The sequence below is a fragment of the Hylobates moloch genome, unplaced genomic scaffold (assembly GCF_009828535.3).
Source record: "Hylobates moloch isolate HMO894 unplaced genomic scaffold, HMol_V3 SCAFFOLD_8, whole genome shotgun sequence".
NCBI classification, from domain to species: domain Eukaryota; kingdom Metazoa; phylum Chordata; class Mammalia; order Primates; family Hylobatidae; genus Hylobates; species Hylobates moloch.
In genome coordinates, this window is record NW_026652283.1 from 19,083,136 (window position 1) to 19,109,975 (window position 26,840).

The following is a 26,840-nucleotide window of genomic DNA, read 5'->3' on the forward strand; positions in this document are numbered from 1 at the left end:
CATTATTAGTCACTTCTTTCAGTCAGTATAGCCCTGCAGGTTTCTGCGTCTGTCTAACATTAGCATTTTGTTGTCTTTGTTCACTTGCCTCTGTGTTCTGGATGGTATGGGGAGAAAAATCTACCTTCTTTCCTTTGGATGGGACAAATGACTTTTTGATTATTATTTGTTAAAGAAACCTGGATGCCAGGACATTGCCTCCTTATTTTATTGAAGAGTTCCAGGATGTTATTAACACATGGATTTAGAATATTCTTGTTTTGCTGCCATTAGCAAATGCCATTTTTTCCTGTTACAACTTTTAAAAAACGTCTGCTTCCCATACCTTAAGTGTTCAGTTTTTATGATAATATTATATTAAATTTTCTAAAGAACTGAGATAATTGTGGGGGTAGGGGACAGATAAAATTGAAATATTCTAAAATTTCCCTTACTATGCTTTTCTTTTTAACCTTGATATATGCCAGATTTTTACAGTTTATTATTTTAATATGTTATTTTGGATGCCAACAGATATGAACGATTTTCCAATCAAGGTGTTTCACTCCGATGTGTCCCAGGTGGGATCTGGCATATGAATCATATGTCTAAAAAGGAAACTCATGAAAGTATGTGTGCGTGCTAGGGGGCTCATTTGTCTTTGGCAAAGACATTGCTGCTCCTGTTTCCTTAATTATTAAACAGATGGTGTCCACTGCCATTGACTAGCTGCCCAACTCACACTCCTGTGTGGTAGCACAATTCTGGACATCTGACAGAGAGAAGCTGTACCTTTATAGTTTCTCATATCTACTAATGTCATAATATGAATATCTGCCTTCTGCTAGAACAGGCTGCTTCCCATGAAGCTGTTTAAAACTTAAGCCATCTTCTCCCCCTGTCCCCATAAATTAATTTTATCTCAAGGATCTCCTTTTGGCTTTTTTTATTGCTTCATGTCTCCATACAAAATACAGTGGCATATTGAATCAATTATCTCAATGCTCTAAGCTGTAAATACACTTTAACCTGGAATGTCAAGATAATTAAGACAAAATTGGATTATTAAGATTATTATTAGTGAGGGCAAATGACATCTAAGATAGCCATGTTAAAAGTGGAATATCATATTCTTGTTTTAGTTTTAAAAAGACAACTGGATCTCAAGGAACATCAATCGAGTTTAAGTCCATTGAACAGATATTGAATTCTTTTTCATAATCTGCCAAAAAAAGTTAGCTTGAAAATTTTCTTTTAGTTTCTCAAATATCACACTGCTGCAGTACATGAACCTTTACTCATTAATAACTAAGGTCCTGATTTTTTTCATATGCTTTGCTCGAAGATGTAGTATTTTGCAGCCATGGGCAGTGTTCTAAGATCTCTCCTAGTGTTAACCGACCTAGCCTCACCTCTCCCTTGAGATTTTTCTTTATTTTTTGATGAACTATCTGGGCTTTTAAACTTTGTTAACCTTTTTTGATGATACGGTCACTTAATCCCAATGTAATTTTAGTTTCCACAGTCAAAAACTATTGTGTAATACTCATACACTGGATTTAAATGACTGCTGCCTCTCCTTCCTTTCTTTTTATACTATTGTGGTCTAGGTAAGGCTGATTCTTCCATCATTTGAACCAACAGGCCAGGCTTGGGTTCTCATAAAACACACCTTCCAGCAGGAGCGACCAAAGGATTACAATGTCACCTGAAATTGGACTGCTGTTGTAACTGACTTGGGAACATCTTTGAATCACACAGTAGAAGTGGCTGTCATTTTCAGGGACAGTAGAAAGTATGTTGGCTCTCATCTGCCAAATAGGCAAACACAATCTTTTTTTTTTTTTTTTTCCCCTCCAACGTTCTAGGGAGCTCAGCCTCAGGGCTAGCCGCAGCCCCCCACACCCCGGGGCTGAGGTGGGCTGAGCGGTGGATCAGCCTCAGCAGCCCCTGCTCCAGCCTGTAGGGTGAACCGGCCGCTTTCCCAGCAAAGGAGCAATCGTGCTGAGGGTAGCGCCTCCTCCGGAGGAGGGGGCGGGAGCTCGGCTGAGAAGCTTTCCTAGGGAGTTGCCTTAAAGAAAGAAAGCGGAATTGTCGATCACTCCAGTTGCCAGTTTTATACAATCTTAAGCAGGCGTCTCCACTCGTTTCCCCTTTGCAAAACTGCAAATCACCACCAACCTTGCAACAAATAGAAGTGGGGAGGAAAAAAAAAAAGCAAATCTCCTTCTCCCTTCTCACCCTCCCTTTCTTCTCACCCTCCCTTCCTCTCTTGCTCGCTCCTTCTCCCTGCCTCCCTTCTGCGGCTGCCGCTAGTCTCTCGGTCCGGCGGTCTCTCCGACCGGACTTAGCAACTTCTTATTTCTCAGCCCCTTTCCCATTTTTTTTTTCCATCCTTTGCCATGAATTGGATTGACGGAGGCGGGGGAGGCTTTGCTTTCTGCCCCAGGGAATGGCGATTCGCGTCCTGGGGCCGTGCCGGGGAGAATCGGCCGAGGAGAAAGAAAGAGTGATAGAAAAAGAGCTGCAGGAAGGAAGAGAAGGGAGACCTCCATCTGCCGCGGGCCCGGCGCGCTGCAGCGCAGCGCCGAGCTGCGCCTCGAATGGCCCGGAACCCGCCCTGCGCCCCCCGGCTCCTCCAGCGTCAGCGGCTCCTGCGCGCGGGATGCATTGGGCAATTTTTGAAATCCTGAAGTAGGAAGAGACCCCGGAGGATTTAAGTCGGGGCTGGGGGTGGAGCAGAGAATCTGTAAAAGATATTCAAAGAGAGAAAAGGGGAATCCTGATCGTTTCTGCCCGTGTTTGCTTTCAACTTGAGCGTGCTAGCTTTTAACTTGAAGAAGTCTCATTGGAGCATCTAGCATTCTCCAGGAGTTATTCGAAAGCTGAAACTTTCAGTGGATTGTGGGCCTGGGGAGAAGCAGGATTCCGAGGGTGGAATTGGGAAGAGCGTGCGTGCGTGTGTGTGTGTGCGCGCGCGCGTGTGGGTCGGGGCGGGGGCGTCGGGGGGCCACTGGGAATTCGGTGAAGAGGGCACCCCATACCATGGCAGTGCCCGGCGACGCTGCACGAGTCAGGGACAAGCCCGTCCACAGTGGGGTGAGTCAAGCCCCCACGGCGGGCCGGGACTGCCACCATCGTGCGGACCCCGCATCGCCGCGGGACTCGGGCTGCCGTGGCTGCTGGGGAGACCTGGTGCTGCAGCCGCTCCGGCGCTCTCGGAAACTTTCCTCCGCGCTGTGCGCGGGCTCCCTGTCCTTTCTGCTGGCGCTGCTGGTGAGGCTGGTCCGCGGGGAGGTCGGCTGTGACCTGGAGCAGTGTAAGGAGGCGGCGGCGGAGGAGGAGGAGGAAGCAGCCCCGGGAGCAGAAGGGGGCGTCTTCCCGGGGCCTCGGGGAGGTGCTCCCGGGGGCGGCGCGCGGCTCAGCCCCTGGCTGCAGCCCTCGGCGCTGCTCTTCAGTCTCCTGTGTGCCTTCTTCTGGATGGGCTTGTACCTCCTGCGCGCCGGGGTGCGCCTGCCTCTGGCTGTCGCGCTGCTGGCCGCCTGCTGCGGGGGGGAAGCGCTCGTCCAGATTGGGCTGGGCGTCGGGGAGGATCACTTACTCTCGCTCCCCGTCGCGGGGGTGGTGCTCAGCTGCTTGGCCGCCGCGACATGGCTGGTGCTGAGGCTGAGGCTGGGCGTCCTCATGATCGCCTTGACTAGCGCGGTCAGGACCGTGTCCCTCATTTCCTTAGAGAGGTTCAAGGTCGCCTGGAGACCTTACCTGGCGTACTTGGCCGGCGTGCTGGGGATCCTCTTGGCCAGGTACGTGGAACAAATCTTGCCGCAGTCCGCGGAGGCGGCTCCAAGGGAGCATTTGGGGTCCCAGCTGATTGCTGGGACCAAGGAAGATATCCCGGTGTTTAAGAGGAGGAGGCGGTCCAGCTCCGTCGTGTCCGCCGAGATGTCCGGCTGCAGCAGCAAGTCCCATCGGAGGACCTCCCTGCCCTGTATACCGAGGGAACAGGTAAGCACTGGCAACTCCTCTCTCGGCTCTTGGGGAAACTTGAAATACTTGGGAACCGGCGCAGAGTGGAGAGAATCCGAGCGCTGGGAACTAAAGGGAAGATAGCCTAGAAAAGTGGTCTAACTTCAGAATTAATAAGAAACTAGCAGGGTTTTTTTCTCTCTCTCTCTCTCTTTCACACAGTAGTTTTATAACCTGAACAACTGAAACACGATCAACAAAACTAGATGGCATGTGTAGGGTGTCCCACAGCTGGGCCAACTTTTTAGATCTGCTACACCTGGTGTGTGGCTTGCCTACTCTTTTCAGTACTCTTACGCTTTCCTTCCTTAGCAGAAATTTTAGAATTAAGTTTAGATTTTAGCAATGAGTGATTTTTTTAACACATAGATTTTACTAGATTTCTACTTTTTAAAAAGTAAAATGTCTTTTTAATGAAATGATGTTAAGCATTTATGAAAACCAGTAAAAAGATTCTAGAGCAAAGCAAGCTATGCTTGAAGGTGAGGAATTGATACACATTTTCTGGTTTTGCAGTAAGTTTTATTTGGAGAGACTGCAGCTGATGGTGCCCAATTTGTTTTTAAATATAATTTAGGGGCATACATTATTACATGCTAGTGTGTTTTGTATCACAAACTTCAACTTGGGGAATAATATGTCCGAACTTTGGAATTGTTCAAAATTGTCAACTGCGCTTTAGTGTCAACTAAAAACAAAACAGTTCTTTTTAGTATGTGCATACTTAAGTGGGTAGTTATAAATTCAAATGGATTTATGCAGATTTTATAGGAAATAACTAATTCGGGAGGCCATTTCTAAGATTGCTGGAGATGTATATCTTCCCACAACGTGGGAGGAGGAGGAACCTGGGATTGTAAAGTTGTAAATAAACCTTTAGTCACTTTTGGGGATGAGTCTCCTTATTATCATTAAATGATTTAAGACTATAGAACAGTTGCAGTAAAGGGCATAAAAGAACAAATCCCAATTTAAAATGCATATTGTGTCTAAAAAAGCATACCGAAGTGTATGCCTGTCTAGTTGAAGCAGATTTGTTCACCTCTCTATTTGAAGTGGATTTGACACTTGATGGGGAGGCGGAGCTGGCTGGATATAGCAAGTGGAAATTTACACTTTTCCCTTTAAATTAATGCCTACCTATGGTACTATTAGGACAACTTTAGGGAGCAAGAGAATATCCTAAGATAAAGTAAGCTTTTTCTTTTTAGGTTATTCTGTGGATAATCATTTGGGTATTTCTAAGAAAAAGCAGTCACCATATGGTGTGGGTGGCTAGTTTGCTTCTGAAATGGAGTTGATTACACAGATCTATGGCTGTTTGACATTATTTAGCAGAGTAGATGACAGCATCATAGTCTGTTTATTTTAAAGCAAATGTAGTTATTTGCTTTTTGTTTAGATAAATGTTTCTTGTGTTTAAGCTTACTCTAAGAGTGGAGGAGAAAACAGGCCACTGACTGATAGTTTTGGTAAAAATTTGGAAATTGTTAAAGTAAGTTATCTATTTGAGGGTAAACTAACCATTTTAATTTCTTTTCACAGTTATGGGAGAGAATGTCTTTTAAATGAAAACACCACTGCTTTAAGTATGTTCAGAATACACTATTCATTAACTTATAGGCAAATATGCTGTTACTATTGCAAAATTCATGACCGTAATTTCTAAGGAAAATCTGGGATTTAATCACAACTTGATTCCAAATTGATATAATTTACCCTGTGGAATTTTTTTTTAAATTTTATATTAACATTTATAAGTTAAGAAATTGAGGGTGGATAGAAGATGAGAAGATGTTTAGGTAAATTAACCAGCAGCTTTCATTTAACCCACACATTTTTTTTTTTGGTTTTCTCTGGTTTAAATTGATAAATGGAGAATTTGAATTATTTGCAAAGTTATCAAAATAAGCATTGCATATTTAATGTTTTGCTGATTAATGCAGTTGGAAAATGCGTAATCGCAATCTATTTCTGTAATTTTCTTTGGTCACTATTTTTTTTAAAGGCTGTGTTAATGAAGATTATTCTAAAGTGAGAAACTTCGTCTTATGCTTGATGGAAACACAAGAATACATTTAGCAGAAACTGAGATACTTGAAGTTTTAATGAGGGCATGGGTGAGTGTGTGCGTGTCACCGAAGACTGGTTTTTATATATGACCCATTAAAAGTTGTTGCTGAGCATAATTGTGGGGAGCGGGTGGAAACTAACACAGTGTACTATCTTGTAAGATAGGACAGTATCTCATATACGTTAGCCTTACTGTGTGAAAAGTTCAGGAGCTACCCACAGTAAATGGCTTATCTGTTTTATCATAAGGAAACAAACTTCTGATTAAGGGTGCAAAGTGTACCACTGTCATTTGCATACTTTGTGAAGTCAAACATCAAAATAATGATAAAATAACTATATAACACTCCCCTGAATGTCATCTGTTTTTTTTCTGAAGGAATGTCTACTTTCAACTCAAGACAAGACTCATAGGCAACAAGTGCATTTTAAATAGTCATTTAAGAACTTAAAAGCACAGTCTGTCAGAGTCCTCTTGAGAATTTATGTGCACTTTGCTCATTGTGAGGCTTACCAGTGAGAGAATTTCATCATTTTCTTCTCTGTATGAATGGCAGTGGCTAGTTACTTATGAACTGTCCCTCTTCAGTCACCCTCAGTTCCAAAAGTGCAAAGAGAATATATGATAAAAATTCTCACAAGAGAAACCAATTGACAGATACATTTTTCTCTCTCCCTCCCTTTTTTCCTTTCAAGAACTGTAAGTCTATAGCACTGTTGTCTGTGAATGCAAGTGGAATTATCTTTATTCTCAGGAAAAAACAAAGTTTATAGTTCTTTAAAGTTTAAAGAACTATAAAGTTTGTTTGGCTTTTAGTTTAGTCCTGACAACTCAGTGTCCGCAATACTGAGGCTGATTTTGTAGATGAGTGTGTGAAACTACTTTTTTGGCTGCCAGTGTTAAGAAGGCAAGCGTCTGTTAAGGTGTGTGTATCTTTTCTAAGTGGACTTTCGCATCCCAGAGCAGATGTGTCTCTCTCAAACTACCACTGTGCCCTCGGCCCCAAACATGGGAATATACAGAGGTACCTAGACTTTCTTGGACTATTAGATATTATGCATGATTAATATGTTATTTTTCAATGTAAAATTTTAATTTTGCAATTTTTTTGTTACTGCAAATTGTATTTGAAGGGGTGTCTCTCCATTCTCTTTATAAATAAAGAACTATAATTGGCTGCTCATTCTTCTCTAATTACTGAGACCACCTTACACATTCACTTTTGAAAGATTTCAAACCAATGCAATTTTATTTTAGTTACCTGTTAAGGAAAATTTTATGTTTTTACCTGTGGTTTCAGGTAAATACGAAGGCACATGACTGTCTCCATTAATGCATTTGTACCACTTAATGACAAGTTTTTTTGTGATGGATACAACATCATCCATTTTGATCTTAGTTGTTAAAAAAAGAGTCAAGTTTTTCATGACTGATGTGAGAAAGACACTTTTAGGAGAGAAAGCAAACAACAGCAAAGCAAAAATAGGAGAAATGGGTATGGTGTTTGATGGTAGGCACTGGATGGGGGGCATTGTTATTCTTTGACAAAACACTTGCTTATTTCTTCTCAAAATGTAGAATACATTGTTTAAATTCCTAAATGCCTGTCAATATAACATATCGTTCAAATTGAGTAAGTTTCAGAAATAATCATGGACTTTTAATTAAATTGTAGCTTCTACATTTCAGTAGTGTTACTCAGTTTATGGTGATTCAAAGAGCAATATTGATTACTTATGACTTGGAGACAGAATTAAAATTAATTAATGTCAATTTCTGAAAATACTGAAAAGGGAAAACAAGATTTCCTTATCATCCCTTGGGAAAGGTGAAGGAAAAGAATTTTTTTGTGTGTGTGGGGGACAAAAATTGTGATTTTACTTTGTGAATACAGATATTTAAAGCATACTGAAAAACTTTTTTAAGTGACATAAATACTCAGTGAATCTATATAAATTTACAGAGGCTGGAAGGAGTGAAAACAGTAATTTTACTCTTTCTGTATTGAGTCGAAAGTGTAAAAAGTTAAAACTGTAGAACTGAAAGAAATGCTGTGTATGCTGGGCTGTCATGTTAATTAAATAAACAACCAGAACAGTGACTCTGTGTATGAAATACATTTTGAAAAGCCTTGGGGGAGGGGGTGCAGGCAGGCAAGGGTGAGTGACACTGGCATGAAAAAACATTCATTCTATCTGCAGTGACATTTGTGTGAATTTGTTGTAGTCTATTAGAAAATTCAGATCTGAGAAATAGTCTCTTCAGAGCGCTAGTTGAATAAAGGCTTTACCAAATTCAATTTTACTTCTATTTTAAGCAAGTTCTCATTCTGTCAAGGTAGGATGTTTATAAACCTCAAAATTAGAAGTATGCCTATATATTTTAAGATTTTTCCATTAATATGGTTTGTGTCAGCCGGGTAGAGTCCAGTTGACTTCATTGAAAACGTATGTTATTTTATCTATCAAAAGAAAGAGTTTATTTTGGGATTAGGATGGGAGTTGTATTTTTGAGAAAGAGTTATTGTTGTGAGTTGTACTGTCCTGGATGTGTGAAGATAATCAATGCAACTATTGTATCATGCCTTTGCATTGGGTGATGGGGAAATGTCTTATGCTCCCGGAAGTGATGCATAACCCTGCAGGTTTATGGTGAATTGTTTACTTAGCTGCTGTGTGTCTCCTCTTCAGTGGAGCCTTCCTGCTCCATTTCTTTTTTTTTTTTTTTTTTGAGACGGAGTCTCGCTCTGTCCCCCAGGCTGGAGTGCAGTGGCTCAATCTCGGCTCACTGCAAGCTCCACCTCCCGGGTTCATGCCATTCTCCTGTCTCAGCCTCTCCGAGTAGCTGGGACTACAGGCGCCCGCCACCACGCCCGGCTAATTTTTTGTATTTTTAGTAGAGATGGGGTTTCACCGTGGTCTCGATCTCCTGACCTCGTGATCCGCCCGCCTCGGCCTCCCAGAGTGCTGGGATTACAAGCGTGAGCCACCGCGCCCGGCCTTCCTGCTCCATTTCTGTGTGGTGTTTATATCTTCTAAAAAAAACCCTCGAATTGAGATTAAAAAATATTATGCTTATATTCTGCATTCATGTGTTTAATGAACCTCTGTGAAATAATTCTGAAGACCCTCAGAAAGTCCAGTCTCCTATTCTTGTATCTAAAGATGTGTTCCATGAATGTTCAAATGAAGATAATTCCTTTCTATAGAAACTTGAATCCTTTTGGTAATTACCTATATATACTTTCATGATAGGTAGTATTTTTTATTAAAGGAGATTTTTTGTTGTTGTTTGTTTTTTTAGGAAGGCTCCTATGGAATTGTTTTAACTTTGAACTGAGAATGTATGTTTGTGCTGTTATTGATAATAAAATATACAGATTTGATCGCTGAGAAGAAAGTCTAACAGATGTGCCTGAGTTGTAGTTTAGAGGAAGATGTGTTGTATAACAATCATAAAAAATATTAGTTGGCCATACCTGTTCATTCTGAATGTATACCACTGTTTTAAAAGAAGATGCTACCCGTAGCTAATGTTACCCATTATCCATAAAGGCCTTTGATCAATCAACCTACCAGGTCTCAAATCAACACATTTTATCTGTGCGTTAGTCTTTGTGCCAAAAATCATACAAATAATGTACAGATAGTTGTGACACAGCATTTGTGTCTGCAAAGTTTAGAGCCTAGTGAGAGTAATGAGATGTGAACATAAGAAAAAGAGAAGTCACAGTGAAATATCTTAGATAATGGAGAAATGCATATAATAACTTGGAGCAGGTTTTTAACCTGGCTCCAGGACTCATTCATCTCTTCTCTGAAATTCTATGCAAAACTTCATTTGTTCATTCTTAGGAGCAAAAAGTCTTAGTGTCATAGGTTTTCAGAGGGTCCTCAACACATAAATGGTTAAACATAAATGGTTTAGATTTTAAGCTACTTTACATTTTGAAGACATGGAGAATGTTTTTGAAAATGGAAATTACTTTGGTGTACCTTTACAGTCTGCTCTGAAACAAAGGTAAAATAATACTGGATTTGGGACATGTTACACTTCAAAATAGTACACTGATTGGATTTATGTTGAGTTAGTTCATGACTGTAAATAGCTGGTTGCACTGATATTTTAAATGCTTAATTCTGAAAAGGCTGTAGTTAGTAGACTAGAATTAGTCTGATTTTAGAGAGAAGGAAACTGAGAGTTAGCTAAATGTGTGAAGATAGCCCAAGGCAAGATGGCTTTTGTCCATGTCCTCTTTGACTTAACTATGCTACTGAGGAAACAGTAGGAAAGGAGTCAGGCTGATAACTTTAAGCCTAGATATCATTTGTAATTTTTCACATGGAGCCAACTCTAAATTCTCATTCAGCATTAGAAGATTGAGTAATCAGATTGAGTGTCAGATGTGTAAATAACACAAAACTCGTTAATACCAGGTAGCCTCTGGAATGAATTATTCTTTGTCGCGTAAATGAATATCAGTTGCGCTGAAAAGTCTAACTTTGTGGAGTCTTATCAAACAAAAGTATTTAGCAGTGGCTTAAATATTGAAGATTTTTATTTTAGATTTTCAATACGTTGATTTTCGTATGTTCAGGATTTCAAAATTCAACGCAAAGCGTAATCTGCAAATTGGTAAGGCATTTCTTCATTAGTAAAAACAGCTGGTAATTTTTTTCACCTGTTATTTTGCAGCGTTTCTTTAGAATTTCATTAAAATATAAGTAAATAGGATATAATATCAGAGGAGGTCATGAAGAACATTACCATTTCGAAGATGGAAAGCTTTTTGAGAAAAGTCACAAACTAAGCAATGTCTGTGTTTTTGATTTGATTAGAGCTGTCATCTGTTATTTAGGAATCTGCGAATGATTATTAAAGCTTTCAAGTATAGCCAGTACTGCTAACATAGTAATAACATTACATTAAGGGTACTCGTGTTCTTTCATCCTGAGAAGATGACTGGTTATAAGGGGCACATATTGTTTGCTGAAGTGTGTGTATGTGCATGTGCATGTGTGTACCTACCTGTATGTGCATTTATGATTTGTGTGTGTGCATGTGTGATTTTCCCCTGGCAGAAAATTGCTTTGGTTGTATCAATTTAGTGAAGAAACAGTGTCACCCAGTGGCTTTGATGAAAACAGTCCTATAAACATTATAGATAAGCACCATCCAATAGAAATACAACACAAGCCATACATTTGATTTTACATTTTCTAGAGGCCATACACACCCAAGAAACAGATGAAATGAATTATAATAATATGCTTTATTTAACCCAGCATAGCACGTCAATGTGTAATCAATGTAAAAAAAAATGAAATATTTTGCATTCTGTTTTTTTGTGAGTCTAAATATCTTGTGTGTGTTTTACACTTAAAGCACATTTCAGTATGGCTTAGCCCCATTTCAAGTATTTAATAGACACAGGTGGCTAATGGCTACCATATTGGACAGTGCAGCTCTATATTTTTAAAGATTTGTAATATTTGAGATACTAATGTCACCTCCTCAGTTATAATGAAAAATCTTTGTAGATTTAATAACAATATACAGTCTTTAAAATTATATCTGTAATCTTGATAGCTCATTTTTGTACCACTCTAATAGTTGCCAAGTCTGTTTGCCCTTTTTTCTTCATTTCTCATTATTGCATTTATTTTAAAATATGATTATTTTCATCGGAGGGGGAGATTTAGCAGAGTTCCTTAATAAAAGACCTTTATATTAACCTGATTTATAACACAGTATCAATATTTCCAGTTAATTACGAATTTGCCTTTAGGAGTTTGGTATGGAACAGGGATTGCTGATGGATACCCTGTAAACACAACACATGTTCATGATGATTAGTCTATAATTGGCTTATCTAATGTCTCTTTAGAAATGAAAGTGCTTATGTTTGTAGTGCAGGTCATTATCTTTGTAATTTAGGAAACTAAAAGTCACAAGCCTGCTCATAGCTTTAATGGATGAAAATTGTAACAGTGTCTGTAAAGGGCTGGTAACTTTTCACTATTGTTTGTATAAATACCACTTTCATGGAAACACAATGAAAATGGTTCATTTTGTGTATAGAGCGGATTGGAGATTTTGATAGTGTGAAATTTTTAAACTAGGAATTGAGATTAGGTGAGTTTTGGAGCCATTTTCTGAGTTCACTCTGGTTTGCAATTTCAAACTGATTTCAGATGAAAAAGTCTGGAAATGTTTAATGTCATGTCCTCTCCATCCCCTTTCCTTAGACTCTAGGAATTCATTAACAATAGCCGTAATTCCAATGCTACATCAAGAAATAGAGAAAATTATATATGGCATTTTACTTTATATGTAGATCTATAGATTAACTTTTAAAGATACATTTATTATGTGTATAACGTTTATATCTCTGTGTGATGCTTTTAGTGATTGGGACAAGGTATATTATTTATTTTTACACTACAGATTAAGTATAGATAGATTTTATATCATAGGTACATAGATTTTCACTTACTAGGAATTGTAAAAAGATCAAAAGGCAATAGAATCACGGTATACAAAGAAGCACATTTGGATAAAATGAAATAATGTGGATGCTGGCTCACTTCTGGTAAAGCTGACTTAATTTAGACTTCTTGAAGAAGCTAGCTGAAGAAAGAAATGTCATTGTAACACACATCTGTTGCTTGAAAGAGTTTATACTTGAATGTAACTAGTCACTGTTAGCTCTGGCTAATTTTGAAGTTGGTTTAAATTAATATAGAGGTTGTTCTGGTACTGTTTTTTTTTTTTTTTTTTGGTCAATCTTTTTCTGTTCTCCATCTCTATCTACAAGCACACTTTCTTTCATTTCCTTTTTACCTAATAGATTCTTCTCCCTCTGAATGCGTTTAAAATTTTAAGGAATGCCATTCTGTCTCTCCCAGTACCTTGTTAGAATATTGAAATAATTTTATGCAAGAATCTTGTGGTTTTGGTTTAATAGGATTTTCGTAAAAATTTTCCATCTTGTGAAGTAAGTTTAAATAACTGAATATTTATGCTATGTCTGTGGCAAGTGTTTCCTCCTCTCCAGGTATAAACCACTTAAAGAGACCTAATGGAAGTTTGAAGTCATAGAGGTATTATTCAGTGGGGAATGTTTAATTCTGTGGCAACTGCTATACAGCTATGTGGAATCAGCATCCTTAGCCCATTTTTAAGCTAGCATGAACACAAATAAATGAAATAGTTTTTATTTTTATCGTATTTTAGAGATCCACTTCAGAGATGCTCTTTAGCAAGCAGTGTTTGTCCTCGTGGTATGAAACATCCCCTTGTTTGGGAGTTATTATTTCAGGGTTCAGCCTTAGCAGCAGTCCCTCAGGAAGTTTGGAAGGGAGAGAGCCTGCTGAACTGCTTATGCTGTATTGAGAATTTGCTTTCTAGTCTCAGGAACTAAGGAAGTCAGATTCAGATTAAGACAATTTTTATTATAAAAGGAATCAAATTTTTGTAGCTTCCTTTTCTCAGCCATAAGCATTTCATTTAGAAAATTCTGGCCCAGTGTCTTGCTTATGGTAAGTGCTGGCTGGATGGTAGGAAAAATGGATGAAAAAGAAATAAAAGACTTTTAACCTGAAATATTTAGTTCTCCTGAGGCTGAGGTAGTGACTAAGCTGATTTAAGGAAATTTCTATGGAAAGAAGAGAAGAAATAAGACTGTCTTTTTTTTTTTTTTTATTATACTTTAGGTTTTAGGGTGCATGTGCACAATGTGCAGGTTTGTTACATATGTATCCATGTGCCATGTTGATTTCCTGCACCCATTAACTCATCATTTAGCATTAGGTATGTCTCGTAATGCTGTCCCTCCCCCCTCCCCCAACCCCACAACAGTCCCCGGAGTGTGATGTTCCCCTTCCTGTGTCCATGAGTTCTCATTGTTCAATTCCCACCTATGAGTGAGAACATGCGGTGTTTGGTTTTTTGTCCTTGCGATCGTTTACTGAGAATGATGTTTTCCAATTTCATCCATGTCCCTACAAAGGACATGAACTCATCATTTTTTATGGCTGCATAGTATTCCATGGTGTATATGTGCCACATTTTCTTAATCCAGTCTATCGTTGTTGGACATTTGGGTTGGTTCCAAGTCTTTGCTATTGTGAATAGTGCCGCAATAAACATACATGTGCATGTGTCTTTATAGCAGCATGATTTATAGTCCTTTGGGTATATACCCAGTAATGGGATGGCTGGGTCAAATGGCATTTCTAGTTCTAGATCCCTGAGGAATCGCCACACTGACTTCCACAATGGTTGAACTAGTTTACAGTCCCACCAACAGTGTAAAAGTGTTCCTATTTCTCCACATCCTCTCCAGCACCTGTTGTTTCCTGCTTTTTTAATGATCGCCATTCTAACTGGTGTGAGATGGTATCTCACTGTGGTTTTGATTTGCATTTCTCTGATGGCCAGTGATGATGAGCATTTCTTCATGTGTTTTTTGGCTGCATAAATGTCTTCTTTTGAGAAGTGTCTCTTCATGTCCTTCACCCACTTTTTGATGGGGTTGTTTGTTCTTTTATTGTAAATTTGTTTGAGTTCACTGTAGATGCTGGATATTAGCCCTTTGTCAGATGAGTAGGTTGCAAAAATGTTCTCCCATTCTGTAGGTTGCCTGTTCACTCTGATGGTAGTTTCTTTTGCTGTGCAGGAGCTCTTTAGTTTAATTGGATCCCATTTGTCAATTTTGGCTTTTGTTGCCATTGCTTTTGGTGTTTTAGACATGAAGTCCTTGCCCACGCCTAAGTCCTGAATGGTATTGCCTAGGTTTTCTTGTATGATTTTAATGGTTTTAGGTCTAACATTTAAGTCTTTAATCCATCTTGAATTAATTTTTGTATAAGGTGTAAGGAAGGGATCCAGTTTCAGCTTTCTACATATGGCTAGCCAGTTTTCCCAGCACCTGTCAACAAACCTATACATTTTCATTTTTAATATGATGTTTACATTTTTGTTACTTAAAAAATACTTTCTTGCATATGTTACATAAGGGGTTGCATTTGCCTGTGGCCTTACTGTAGGAAATCCCATGTTCACCATGAGTCCTAGATAATTATTTTTAGCTCACTCTCAGCTGAAAATAACCAAAGCTACCGCAAAGATCGTCGTAGTGTAAACCTTTGAAAGATTTTTGAAATCTGGGTTCATATTTTAGAAAAAGAAAATATCAAGTGTTTTTCACATTCAACTGATAAATTGAGAGAGAACAAACTCTGACTTTATTTTCTTCCATTCCATCCCACAGGGCTCTGACAGGTGCTCTTCAGGTATCACCTTTTTTACACTCTAGTAGTCTGCGTTCTTGTTAGAGGTTCTTACTGAATAGCTGTATTTTCCGAAAAGTCTAATGTAAAGCAAATGTTATGTCTTTAGCTTTTAATTGTGATCAATTACAAAACAAAGTTTGAGATGGTTGCTTCCAGAGATGACATTGTGAAATTGACTTTTTAAAAATGTCATCCAACTGCAGTGCTAGTTCCATCATGTGGAATGATCTAGAAATTTGGTAGCATAGTTGCAGAATCAAGTTGAACTGAAAAATCAGAAGCTTATAGGGTTTTATTGCAGTAATAAATTTAGCTTTTCAGTCATTTTTCTTTGGCCCACCTAGTTTTTAATAGAACTTGGCTTGTGAAAGTCGAAAAAATTTAAGTCAAATAAGAATGTTTTGTTGTTGCAGTTTTAATATTTAGAGAAGATACAGTATTGTCATATCCTCTCACTGATATCAGAGACATATCTTTTGAGTATGATAGGCAGATGATCATGACATTTGATGAACTAGGAATACAATGTTTAGGAAAAAAGTGATTTCCAACCTTATGGTGTCAGGTTTCTTTTTATCTGTAGATGTCAAGTGTTCTCAGAGGCAGACTTTTTAGAGAGGTTGCTATCACTGACTACTTCCAGAGTTTGAGTTTTTTGAATATACTACCTAAAAAAATCTCAATATGGTTTTTATTTGAAAAAATATATTACAAACTGAGACATTCATTATAAATTATATTGAAATAATCAAAATATAATTAAGCTATTTGTGAGTTTCAATTTTGTAAAACATTTTAGAAGCAAAATCATTTAACTTTGTTTGCATTTTGAGACAAGGAGCTAACGGTGTGTATCATCTTGAATAGTGTCTGTTTTTATTCCTAGGGATTGTTTTTCCTATAATTGGAGTTGTTTTTTGCTAGGTAAGTAAGATCTAAATTACAGCATAGTTATTAAGGCAATAGCCTCATTTTGTCCACTTCTCCTCATTCCTTTTTACTTAAATAACAATTCGATTTGCTCATCTTAACCCCTTTACAGAGCTACAGCTAGAGCTTTTAAGTGTTTTTGGTGGAACTTCCCTAAGCAATTAACTAGTCCTAATAAAAAGTGTGAGAATTAGATTGGGAATGTTGGATACATATATAACTAAACACTGATTAAGTAAGTTATCTAAAAAATAAAGTGGCATTCAGATATGAAAATCACCATAAAAATGAGTGCCAAAAACTAATGGTGGTATTTTTGCTTGTGCACAAAGAAGACTAGATCAAAGTCAAATGAATAATTCCTCAGTTTTCAAAAAATATTTTATGGTCTTTTGAGGGCATAATATTAGTGCATGTAAAAACTAGAACCCTTTATGATTTGAAAAGAGGAGAAGATGCTGAGAGAGACACTCTTGGAAGCTGGGCAGGAAATCCAGCCATGCATTGCCTCAAGGTCTGTCATTAGATCAAAAGCACCCAGGGGATGATGGTCTGTGTAAGAGGTCCTGATGCTATTCACAAACTCTCCTGACATTCATTAGTTTCCAAGACATTGATTCTTATTCTGTAACTTTTTAGCACATTTATCATTTTCACTTACACATGTATGCTAATAGCAATCTTATGTGAACTTTTACCTTTTATATGACCAGAATTGATTAAAAATGTCAGCAAGTAAGTTTCTTATTTAAAATCTCAGAACTTTCTCTATTTTATATGGAATATTTGCTACACTGTAAGCATTTCAGTATGACTGGATTCTTCTTTTTTTCTAACTTCTCCCCTGTTGATAATTATTCTTATATAACTATAATGCCATGTTAATCAAACTATTGTTTATGAATTATAACAGTAAATGCCCCTGGTTAATAGATTAATCAACCTGCCTTAGATGCTTTTGAAGTCTGTGAGGACATTGCTTAATTTCACTTACATATAATTACATATAATTTGACGCTCTCTAAATTGAGCTGTTTATTGTAGTTCTCAAAATTTAGTGTGAATAAAAATTATTTGGGAAAACTATTAAAATGCAGACCTTTAAATACTAGATTATAGATCCTGTAACCCTCCAGACACTCAGATTTAGTTAAGTGTAGAGTGGGGTCCTGAAATCTGTGGTTTTAAGGAACACCCCAGTTGCTTCTGTTGAGAATGACAGGACTATAAACTTCTGTCTACTGAAACTCTACAGGAAGTTCTGACTTTTGCAATCCAATTCAACAAATAGTTTAAAAGTGCTTGGCTCAGACAAGAAGGGTCAGTATCATGGGGAAAAGCTATACACACACACTATAGTTTATGAACCTATGACAATCATAAATGTTTCACTTTGATTTCATTTCTTTGAAGTTCAAAAAAACTTCATTGATGATACCTCAAAGAAGTTTTTTTAACCACCCTGGATATCAATTTCCTCATCTGTAAAATAGGAATAGGAATATCCGCTTCACTACCTATCTCATATGGCTGTTTTAAAGGCTAAATCAAAATAAATTGCTATACAAATGTTAAATAGAAAGAATATATGCACTCTCTAGACTGACACAGACCAAAGCTTGTAATATATACCAGTTTTTTAAACTTTCAAAACTTTAGTGACCCTGTCTATACCATAAGAATAATATAACTGATTTCTTAAGGTTGCAAAGGTTAAATTAATGTAACAATGGACAGAGGTTCTTGTTAAACATTGTGCCCAGCTGAACATAAATAATACATATTCTTGCCCATTAGGGCCAGGTCATTGAAGGTTATAGGCTAAATTTTAGAAAGCGCTATGTAAAACAATGCAAACAAATTTGCATTTGATTACAAAAACTCACAAGTCTTACAAAATATGAAAATTTAATGGAAGTTAATTAAAACAGTATTAAGGAGTTAAATTGTAAGCAAAGCCACTGCCAAATGAGGCATCCTAGGAGCCAGATAAGGCAATAGTAGGAGGAGAGAGATGTGATAGGGACTTCAGATGCTTCAGGTGCTTCAGTGAAAAAGGCTTAGGAGAGATATTTAAGAAAATTGATGGAGTCCTTGACTGTCTTTGTAAAAATGATGGTTTTGTGGGTCGGTTGTGTAGTTTGTCCTATAACCCCACGTACAGAAACTTGATCCGTGCTTTAAATTTGATTTGTACTCTAGCTACCATTATAACCTATATTTTGTCTTGAAAAACAAAATTATTTTCAAAAATTTTAGTTTTATTTTTCATGGTAAAATTTCAGTCATGCCCATCCTTTTTCTCATTATGTGCCAGTGGTGCCATTATTCTCAAATGACAGGGACTTTCTGCTTATTACCTGTATAATACAGCTAAGCCCTGGCTCAGCTGTGGCCCTCAGTGGAAGGTCGTGAGTGTTTATTTTATCACATAAAAATATTCCTCAGGATGATCTCTCTTTTTACCAGCTTCCACAGGGCTTTACTTTAGGCCTTAACCCTCAGACCACTCTTCTTCCAGATTTTTCCACTTATTGAATGATCTTTCAGTCTAGTCTGAGGTAGTTATTTTGGTTTGGCCCTGGGAGCAGCGGGAGTGCTGTGGAGTCTCAGTCTACTCCTGTTGGTTTCAGTTTATAAATTCTGCCTGGAGTGGTCATCTCTTTCCTAACTTGGTTACAGACAGTCCATGGATTTCCACTTTTGTGATAGAAGATGGAAAAAGGTGAGGAGGAGGGGACAGCAGATCACATAGGCCATGAGGGGTCATTGCAAGACTCGTTCTGAGGCAGATGGGCTACCATCAAAGGGTTTTGAGCAAAGAAAGGATGTTACCAGCCTTATGTTGAATAGGATGTCTCATATTCTCTGTGTTGAGTGGGAATAGGTGTTATGATGTAAGAAGGAAACCGATTAAGATTGTTGCAATAATCCAGAGATGATTGGGAGTTGCACCAAAATGATAATGTCAGGGGCAGATTTTAAATATATATTGAAATCGGTACTGCCAAGTTGGGTATTGATGGGCTGATATTTCCTTTGAGGATAGACAGAGAGTTCCTTTAATGTTTTATCTTATTTTAGAGACCAAATAATAAAGGAATATTTATCTTTATTTCTTGCTTTAAAAATATCTGATTGGGTTGACATTTTTTTTTTCTAATTTTATCTTCTGCCTACACCTTCCAGAAGATGTACAAACTGGAGACCTGACATTTGGGAAAGTCATGAAATCTGCTTACATGGAAATAAATTCTAATCAAGCATCTCAAACTCTTCAAAAGTTTTTTAGTTTGTTAGGATACTATGACATTTTGTGTAATAAAAGTTGGTTTTGAAACTTTATTTTGATATAAATGTCTTTATATTTTAAAATCTGTTTTAACAAGATGAAATTTTAATAAATTTGTGTCGTTCACATGCTCTTCCTTTTAAAGAGATGCATTTGCAGCTGATACTCTAAATATCTTTTTAAAAAAATTTAATTTAATTTAATTTTAAAGTTTCAGAATATATGTGCAGGATGTGTAGGTTTGCTATGTAGGTAAACGCATACCATGGTGCTTTGCTGCATCTATTAACCTGTCACCTAAGTATTAAGCCCAGCATGCATTTACTGTTTATCCTGCTTTTTTTCACCCTGTCGCTCCACCCGACAGACTCCAGCATGTTGTTCCTCTTCCCGTGTCCATGTGTTATCATTGTTCAGCTCCCACTTATAAGTGAAAACATCTGTTTGGTTTTCTGTTTCTGCATTAGTTTGCTAAGAATAATGGCTTCCAGCTCCATCTGTGTCCCTGCAAAGGACATGACCTCATTCCTCTTTATGGCTGCATAGTATTCCATGGCGTATATGTACCACATTTTCTTTATCTAGTCTACCATTGATGGGCATTTGAGTTGATTCCACGTCTTTGCTATTGTGAATGGTACTGCAATGAACATATGCATGCATGTATTTTTATAATAGAATGACTCATATTCCTTTGGGTATATTCCCAGTAATGGGATTGCTGAGCAAAACGGTATTTCTGGTTCTAGGTCTTTGAGGAATCACCACACTGTCTTCCACAATGGTTGAGCTAATTTACATTCCCACTACCAGTGTAAAGGCATTGTTACTTCTCCAAAGCCTCACTAGCACCTGTTGTTTCTTGACTTTTTAATAATAATTGCCATTCTGACTGGCATGTGATGGTATCTCAACGTGGTTTTGGTTTGCATTTCTCTAATGATCGGCGATGTTGAGCTTTCTTTCATATGTTTGTTGGCCATATAAATGTCTTCTTTTGAGAAGTATCTGTTTATGGCCTTTGTCTACTTTTTAATGGGGTTGGGGTTGTTTGTTTTTTTCTTTTTTCTTCTTTCTTTTTTCCTGGTAGAGTTGGGGTTTCACCATGTTGGCCAGACTGGTCTCCATCTCCTGACCTCAAGTGATCCACCTGCCTCAGCCTCCCAAAGTGTGGGATTGTAAGTGAGAGCCACTGTGCCTGGCCTTTTTCTTGTAAATTTAAGTTCCTTGTAGATTCTGGATATTAGACCTTTGTCAGATGAATAGATTGCAAAAATTTTCTCCCATTCTGTAAGTTGTTTGTTCACTCTGATGATAGTTTGTTTTGCTATGCAGAAGCTCTTTAATGAGATCCATTTCTCAATTTTTGCTTTTGTTGCAATTGTTTTTGATGTTTTTGTCATGAAATCTTTGCCCATGCCTATGTCCTGAATGATACTGTCTAGATTTTCTTCTGGGGTTTTTATAGTTTTTGGCTTTGCATTTAAGTCTTTAATCCATCTTGAGTTAATTTTTGTGTAAGGTATAAGGAAGAGGTCCAGTTTCAATTTTCTGCATATGACTAGCCAGTTCTTCCAGTACCATGTATTAAATAGGGAATCCTTTGCCCATTGCTTGTTTTTGCCAGGTTTGTTGAAGATCAGATGGTTGTAGACATGCAGTCACATTTCTGAGTTCTGTATTCTGTTCCATTGGTCTATGTGTCTGTTTTTGTACCAGTACCATGCTGATTTGGTTACTGTGGCCTTGTAGTATAGTTTGAAGTCAGGTAGCATAATGCCTGCAGCTTTGTTCTTTTTGCTTAGGATTGTCTTGGCTGTGTGGGCTCTTTTTTCTTGGTTTCATATGAATTTTAAAGTAGCTTTTTCTAATTCTGTGAAGAATGTCAATGGTAGTTTAATGGGAATAGCTTTGAATCTATAAATTATTTTGGGCAGTATGGCCAGTTTCACAATATTGATTCTCCCTATCTATGAGCATAGAATGTTTTTCCATTTGTTTGTGTCCTCTCTGATTCCTTGGATGCTCTAAATATCTTAAGCTGTCATATAGCAAAAACATGAGACTTTCAAAGAAAATTCAGGGCTTTTTCTATTAGTCTTTGAATAGTCCAACAAATCCCATTTCCATCAAAGACATATTGCCAATACATCCCAGGTCTTTTTATAGAGGAAATACTTCTATTTTGTTTTCATATTAACTCGGACCATCTGTTGACCTACAGAGCACTTCAGTGATAGGTGCTATATAAATATTTAAATTATGATAGCTGATTGCGCTGTAAGTTTAGAATTTGCTAAGTCTACATTGTGGTTAATTTCTGATTATGAAACATTTTTACATACTGCTTGGGAACAACAAAAGATAGGATATTTTAAAATGTGTGAAATGAGTTTTTAAATCACATGGGAAAATACTTTCGATGAGTGGAAAGTGAAATCATGAAACAAAATTGAGGATAGGCCAAATTCATAGCAGAAAGGAAACTTGTCAAGATGTTCATTCTTGTTTATGTGGGAGAATAATGGGTTATTTTTACGTACTTTTATATCCTTTTTCTGTATTTTGTAAGTTTTCAACCCTCCACACATATTTTACAATCAGAAAAAACAAAGCTTTATAAAGAAATGTAGTCCTTTGACATTGTTCCTTTGGATATATTCACAGAATATTTATTAGGGCCAGTGCCTTAGTGGTCGTTTGGGTTGGAGACATGGAAATTGCACCTCCAGGTGCTTTTAGGAATGGTAATGTGTGATATTCAATACCGTGTAAAACATCCTTGGAAGTAAAATCCTTTTGCCTTCCTAATTTTTGACCCAGATGGCTGGACAGGCTTAAAATGTCTTACAAAATTGGAGATCCTACTGGTACATGATCCTCCAACGTAGATCCCTGAAACTTTAGATCGGCCTACAGACAATTTTTGTAACTTTACCTGAAGGTAGCGCTTTGTGAAAATATATATACGTCCACGTGCATGCACATATATACCGAAACGTGTTTCAGTTTTTACCAAGGCTTTTTGGTGTCTTTTTGTTTTAGAGGTGGCAACAAAGCTCTACCACGATAACTGATACATTGAGAAGAACATGAAAACAAGTGTTGTTCTACTAAGGAGAGAAAATTCCTTATAAAACATGTGGAAGGAGAGTATTGAGACTACCTCACTGATTACTAGGCCAATAAGGTTACAAATAAAAATCAGGTTCATAATGATTATTGTTTAAAGTAATGAGCATGTTTTCTAAAAATGAATTATTTCTATATTTTGTTGTTTTTGTGTATCTGAATTACATACACTGTATGTAATATTGATTAACTTCAGTTTCACTTCTCAGGATTTTGTTTAGTATTCCCTGCATTTCTTGCGTAAGACTAAGGAACTTTATACATTTCCATTTGTTATTGCTTGTTTGAATAAATGAATAGAGAAAGAAAGCAATGTGTACATAATATTTTTTTAAATGCTGCCACATCTAGGATTATTAAAATGCTTTTTCATTTGAAGAGCTGTACAATTTTGCAGAAATAAATTTGAGAATATTAAAACAGTTTCTATAACTACTTAGAAAAATAGAGAGTGTGCTCTCACTTAACCAAGAAAAAAATCTTTCTAGAAGAAAATATGATAGAATCAGAGAATGTAAACAGAAAAATCACTTTTACTCAATCATTCCACCCAGTTTTTACTGTTCTGTTGAAGGAGAGTTAGCAGAATAGTACTAGTTGATTATGCTTACGATGGTTGAGTTAAGGTGACAGAGATTGGTAGCCATTTCCTTTCCCTGTCTCTCTGTGTGTGTGAGGAGGAAAGGGGGCAATCAGTACTGAAGTTAGCATTTGGGTAGAATCCAGATCTCAGTCTTGCAGGTCAGAGATGCAATTTTTCCATAAAACTAGAGGTTATCCACTGCGGAGGCACACTAATAATACAACTATATCTCATCAATCAGAATGTCAGGTTATTAATGGACACAGGAATTTAACTGTAAGGAAGATCGGAGTGCCGGTACTTACTAGTCAGTGCTTCTTGTTTTTAGTGGGAAAGTCACCTTTAGCATGGTTGGCTCTTAGACTGTAGCTAGGGATCTCTGGCTTATGGGAATTCTCGTTGGAAAACTTACACTGTTTGCGTTTTTTATTCCAGAACGTTTGAAGAGTGCCCACAACATCCCAGAAAGTGTGGGGATTGCTGGGGGAAGTTTCAGAAATGAACCATCCTTGCACCCTCCCTGGGTAAAGATACTACAGTAACAAATGATTATAGTGCTAAGGGATAAATACTTTGAAAAGCAGAAAGTCATGAGAACTTTGCCCTCCAGAAAGGTCATAGCTAAATTTAATGCTCCAATACCGTCACCCTCTTAACATGGATTTCTGGTAAAGTTCTGTCTTCCTATCTTTTCTGACTTTTCCTTTTGATTTATGTTTTACATTCTTATGTGTTTATGTTAGTAATTGATTACTAAGTAATCAATTTCAGTACAATATAAAGAATGTATCTAAAATAGAAAAAAAAACCAGTTTATTTGTAAAATAATATTTCTATATATGTCCCCTGTGGGCATAAGGCCCAGAGGATATGAGGTAGGGAAGGATTAAGATGTGTTGTAGAGCTGGACGCCAGGTGTGGCGTGCATACTGGGTTGTGCAAAAGACATGTGGAACCGATAGCCCTGCTTTTATGCTGAGGAGTAGAGGTGGGATGGTGGGAAATTTTAAGAGGTAAGATAAGGGGGATGTGGGGCCGGCGTGCAGAGGGGGGCAGGATGAAGACTTGAGTGTTTTAAGATTAGGTTGAGGAATTTGATATTTTATGTGTACCAAACATTATATTTTTTAACCAAAGAGTGATGTGAACAGATTAAACATAATTATACTAGCAGTGGATTAGGTGGGGACCCAAATGGACACAAGGAGGCATTTAAGAGGGTATTGTGAAAGTCCTGGGTAGAGACATTGAAGATTTATTAAGATAGTAGTGGTGGGCAGGAAAGATGATTTAAGAAAACAAAAAACAAAACTGCAGTTGGGAGGATTAGCCTGTGATTGATAGTGGAAGGTGTTAACAAAGTGCATGAATGCCACTTAAAACTGTGAACCTGAGAAACTAGAAAGATAGTGGCGCTGGTCACTGAGAAAAAAAGCATCAGATCAGTTTTTGTTTATTTTAGTTTCGGGGTGAAGGAGGGAAGATGATGTGTTTGGTTTGGACATATTCAGTGTATGTTATTTTTGCAACCTCATGTGACCTTGTCTGCTTGAAGCTGCTCAGTTTTCTTAGTTCACAAAAAATATTTTAATACCGCAGCCACGTTGGTTCACCATATTTTCCTGATTAGTATGTACATGCTTTTTAGAACTGGAGCTTCTTGTGCCCAGCCTATCACTACAAACACAGAAAGGTTGTAGGCTTTGGACATTTCAATTTGTGCAAAGACTATCACCCTATTTAAGATTAGATGTTAAGCACGGTCCTAAATCTTACAGGGCAGATGTCTTTTTACTCTTGGTGCTGAATCCTACCGACGAAAGATATTACTGAGTCAGTACAGACTTCAGCTTCTGTGTAACCCTCTAACGATCCCCAGGGCAATATACTGTTGTAACCTTTGATCACACTTAAAAAGTACATGGGCAAGGTTCTTATCCTTGAGCAGATGAGTGCTTTTCATATGACTAGTTAAAAACTTACTTTATCAGTAGAGACAATCTAGGCTGTTGAGAGAAGTTAACCTTGTAAAATTATCAGGTTGAGTTCCACTGTGATGTTTTTCTTGGGTTATTCTAGATGCTTACTATGGTTTGTCTTTTGTACAGTTAATATATGTATATATAAATTAGGCTATATTGAATGATGCTAGCTAGCATCATTGTGTGTGTGTGTGTATGTGTATATATATATGTGTGTGTATATATATATACACACATATATATATACACACATACATATATTATACATATATATACACATACATATATTATACATATATATACACAATTCTGGACCATTGACTCTGGATCAAGGGTCCAGAAGTGCAATCCACTGTTGATTCTTTGCTCACCTAGTTGAGTTTCCCACATTGTACAATCTCCAATGCTTTCACTACTCTTCTAGACTTGTGTTTATATATCATAGTAAATTTTTGGAGGACTTTTTTTTTCCGTTTATGTATGTGTTACTTTTCCTGAAAAACATCAGTGCTGTTGTATCACAGGATTGGAGGGAAATTAAAGGTAGAGCTCAATTTATGAAATGCCTAACAAGTGATCATTGTTAAGCTTTTGCCTAATCACTACCATAATAGGGAACTAAGTCCCCTTCCATGCCATTTTGTTCTCCCCTTTTCCCCTCCTCTCTGTTTAGATATGATCTTTTGAAATTGAGGAGTCCAGAATCTGGTACAACAGATATGGTGTGACTGGAACAAAGCAAAGTGTGACTATCACCTCTCTTGTAGAAAAATAATTTGTGAACCCTTTTTACAACATATACTTGCCTAAGCATCAACCCTAAACCTACAGAACATCAACATGTGGGTGAGCAGGAAGGGGAATGTGTAATTTTGTCATATGCCTACTTATGAACCACTAGTCTAGTTAATGAGACCCTTAACACATACTAGGACTGCACTTGCTTTTTTTTGTCAGCATAATAATCTATAGATGTATATTTTGTTTTTATCAGCTAAAGCTTTGAAGACCTTCACATGAGTTAATACTACACTCCATTCATCTGTCGTGTGCCTTTGGTACTTTAGACCTTCTGTTTTTGTTTGGTCCCAACGCAAATAGGAAGATAACTAAGGTTTCTGCTTTGTTAGATAACTTCTGGTGATTTATGTATAGCTAGAACAGTGAAAATTGGGAGGCAAAAACACTATATAAATATTAAAACAATTTGACAAATTTATAACTATCACTACAGGTCTAAAATGTATAGGTCTAAAAGGTACCTGGACTAGATGTGGTAACCCATGCCTTTAGTCCAAGATACTCAAGTGGCTGGGGTGGGAGGACTGTTTGAGCCCAGTAGCTGAAGATCAGCCTGGGCAACATAGTGAGATCCTGTCTCATAAATAAATAAATAAATAAATAAATAAATAAATAAATAAAATCTAGCTGGACATTATGGAAAACAGTATGGAGGTTCCTCAAAAAACTAAAAATAAAACTCCCATGTGATCCAGCAGTCCTACTGCTGAGTACGTACTCAAAGGAAATCAGTATGCTCCCATAT

At 37.5% G+C, this 26,840-nt stretch overlaps 1 protein-coding gene across 1 annotated transcript in view; it reads left to right on the plus strand.

Moving 5' to 3' along the window:
* The first annotated feature begins 2,958 nt into the window (after window positions 1-2,958).
* The window catches only part of PDE3A (phosphodiesterase 3A), a 294,546-nt gene continuing 270,664 nt past the window's right edge, over window positions 2,959-26,840 (plus strand). The window contains 1 exon segment of the mRNA XM_058442168.1: window positions 2,959-3,984. Coding sequence (XP_058298151.1) covers window positions 3,025-3,984 — 960 coding nt within the window. The 5' untranslated portion in view covers window positions 2,959-3,024.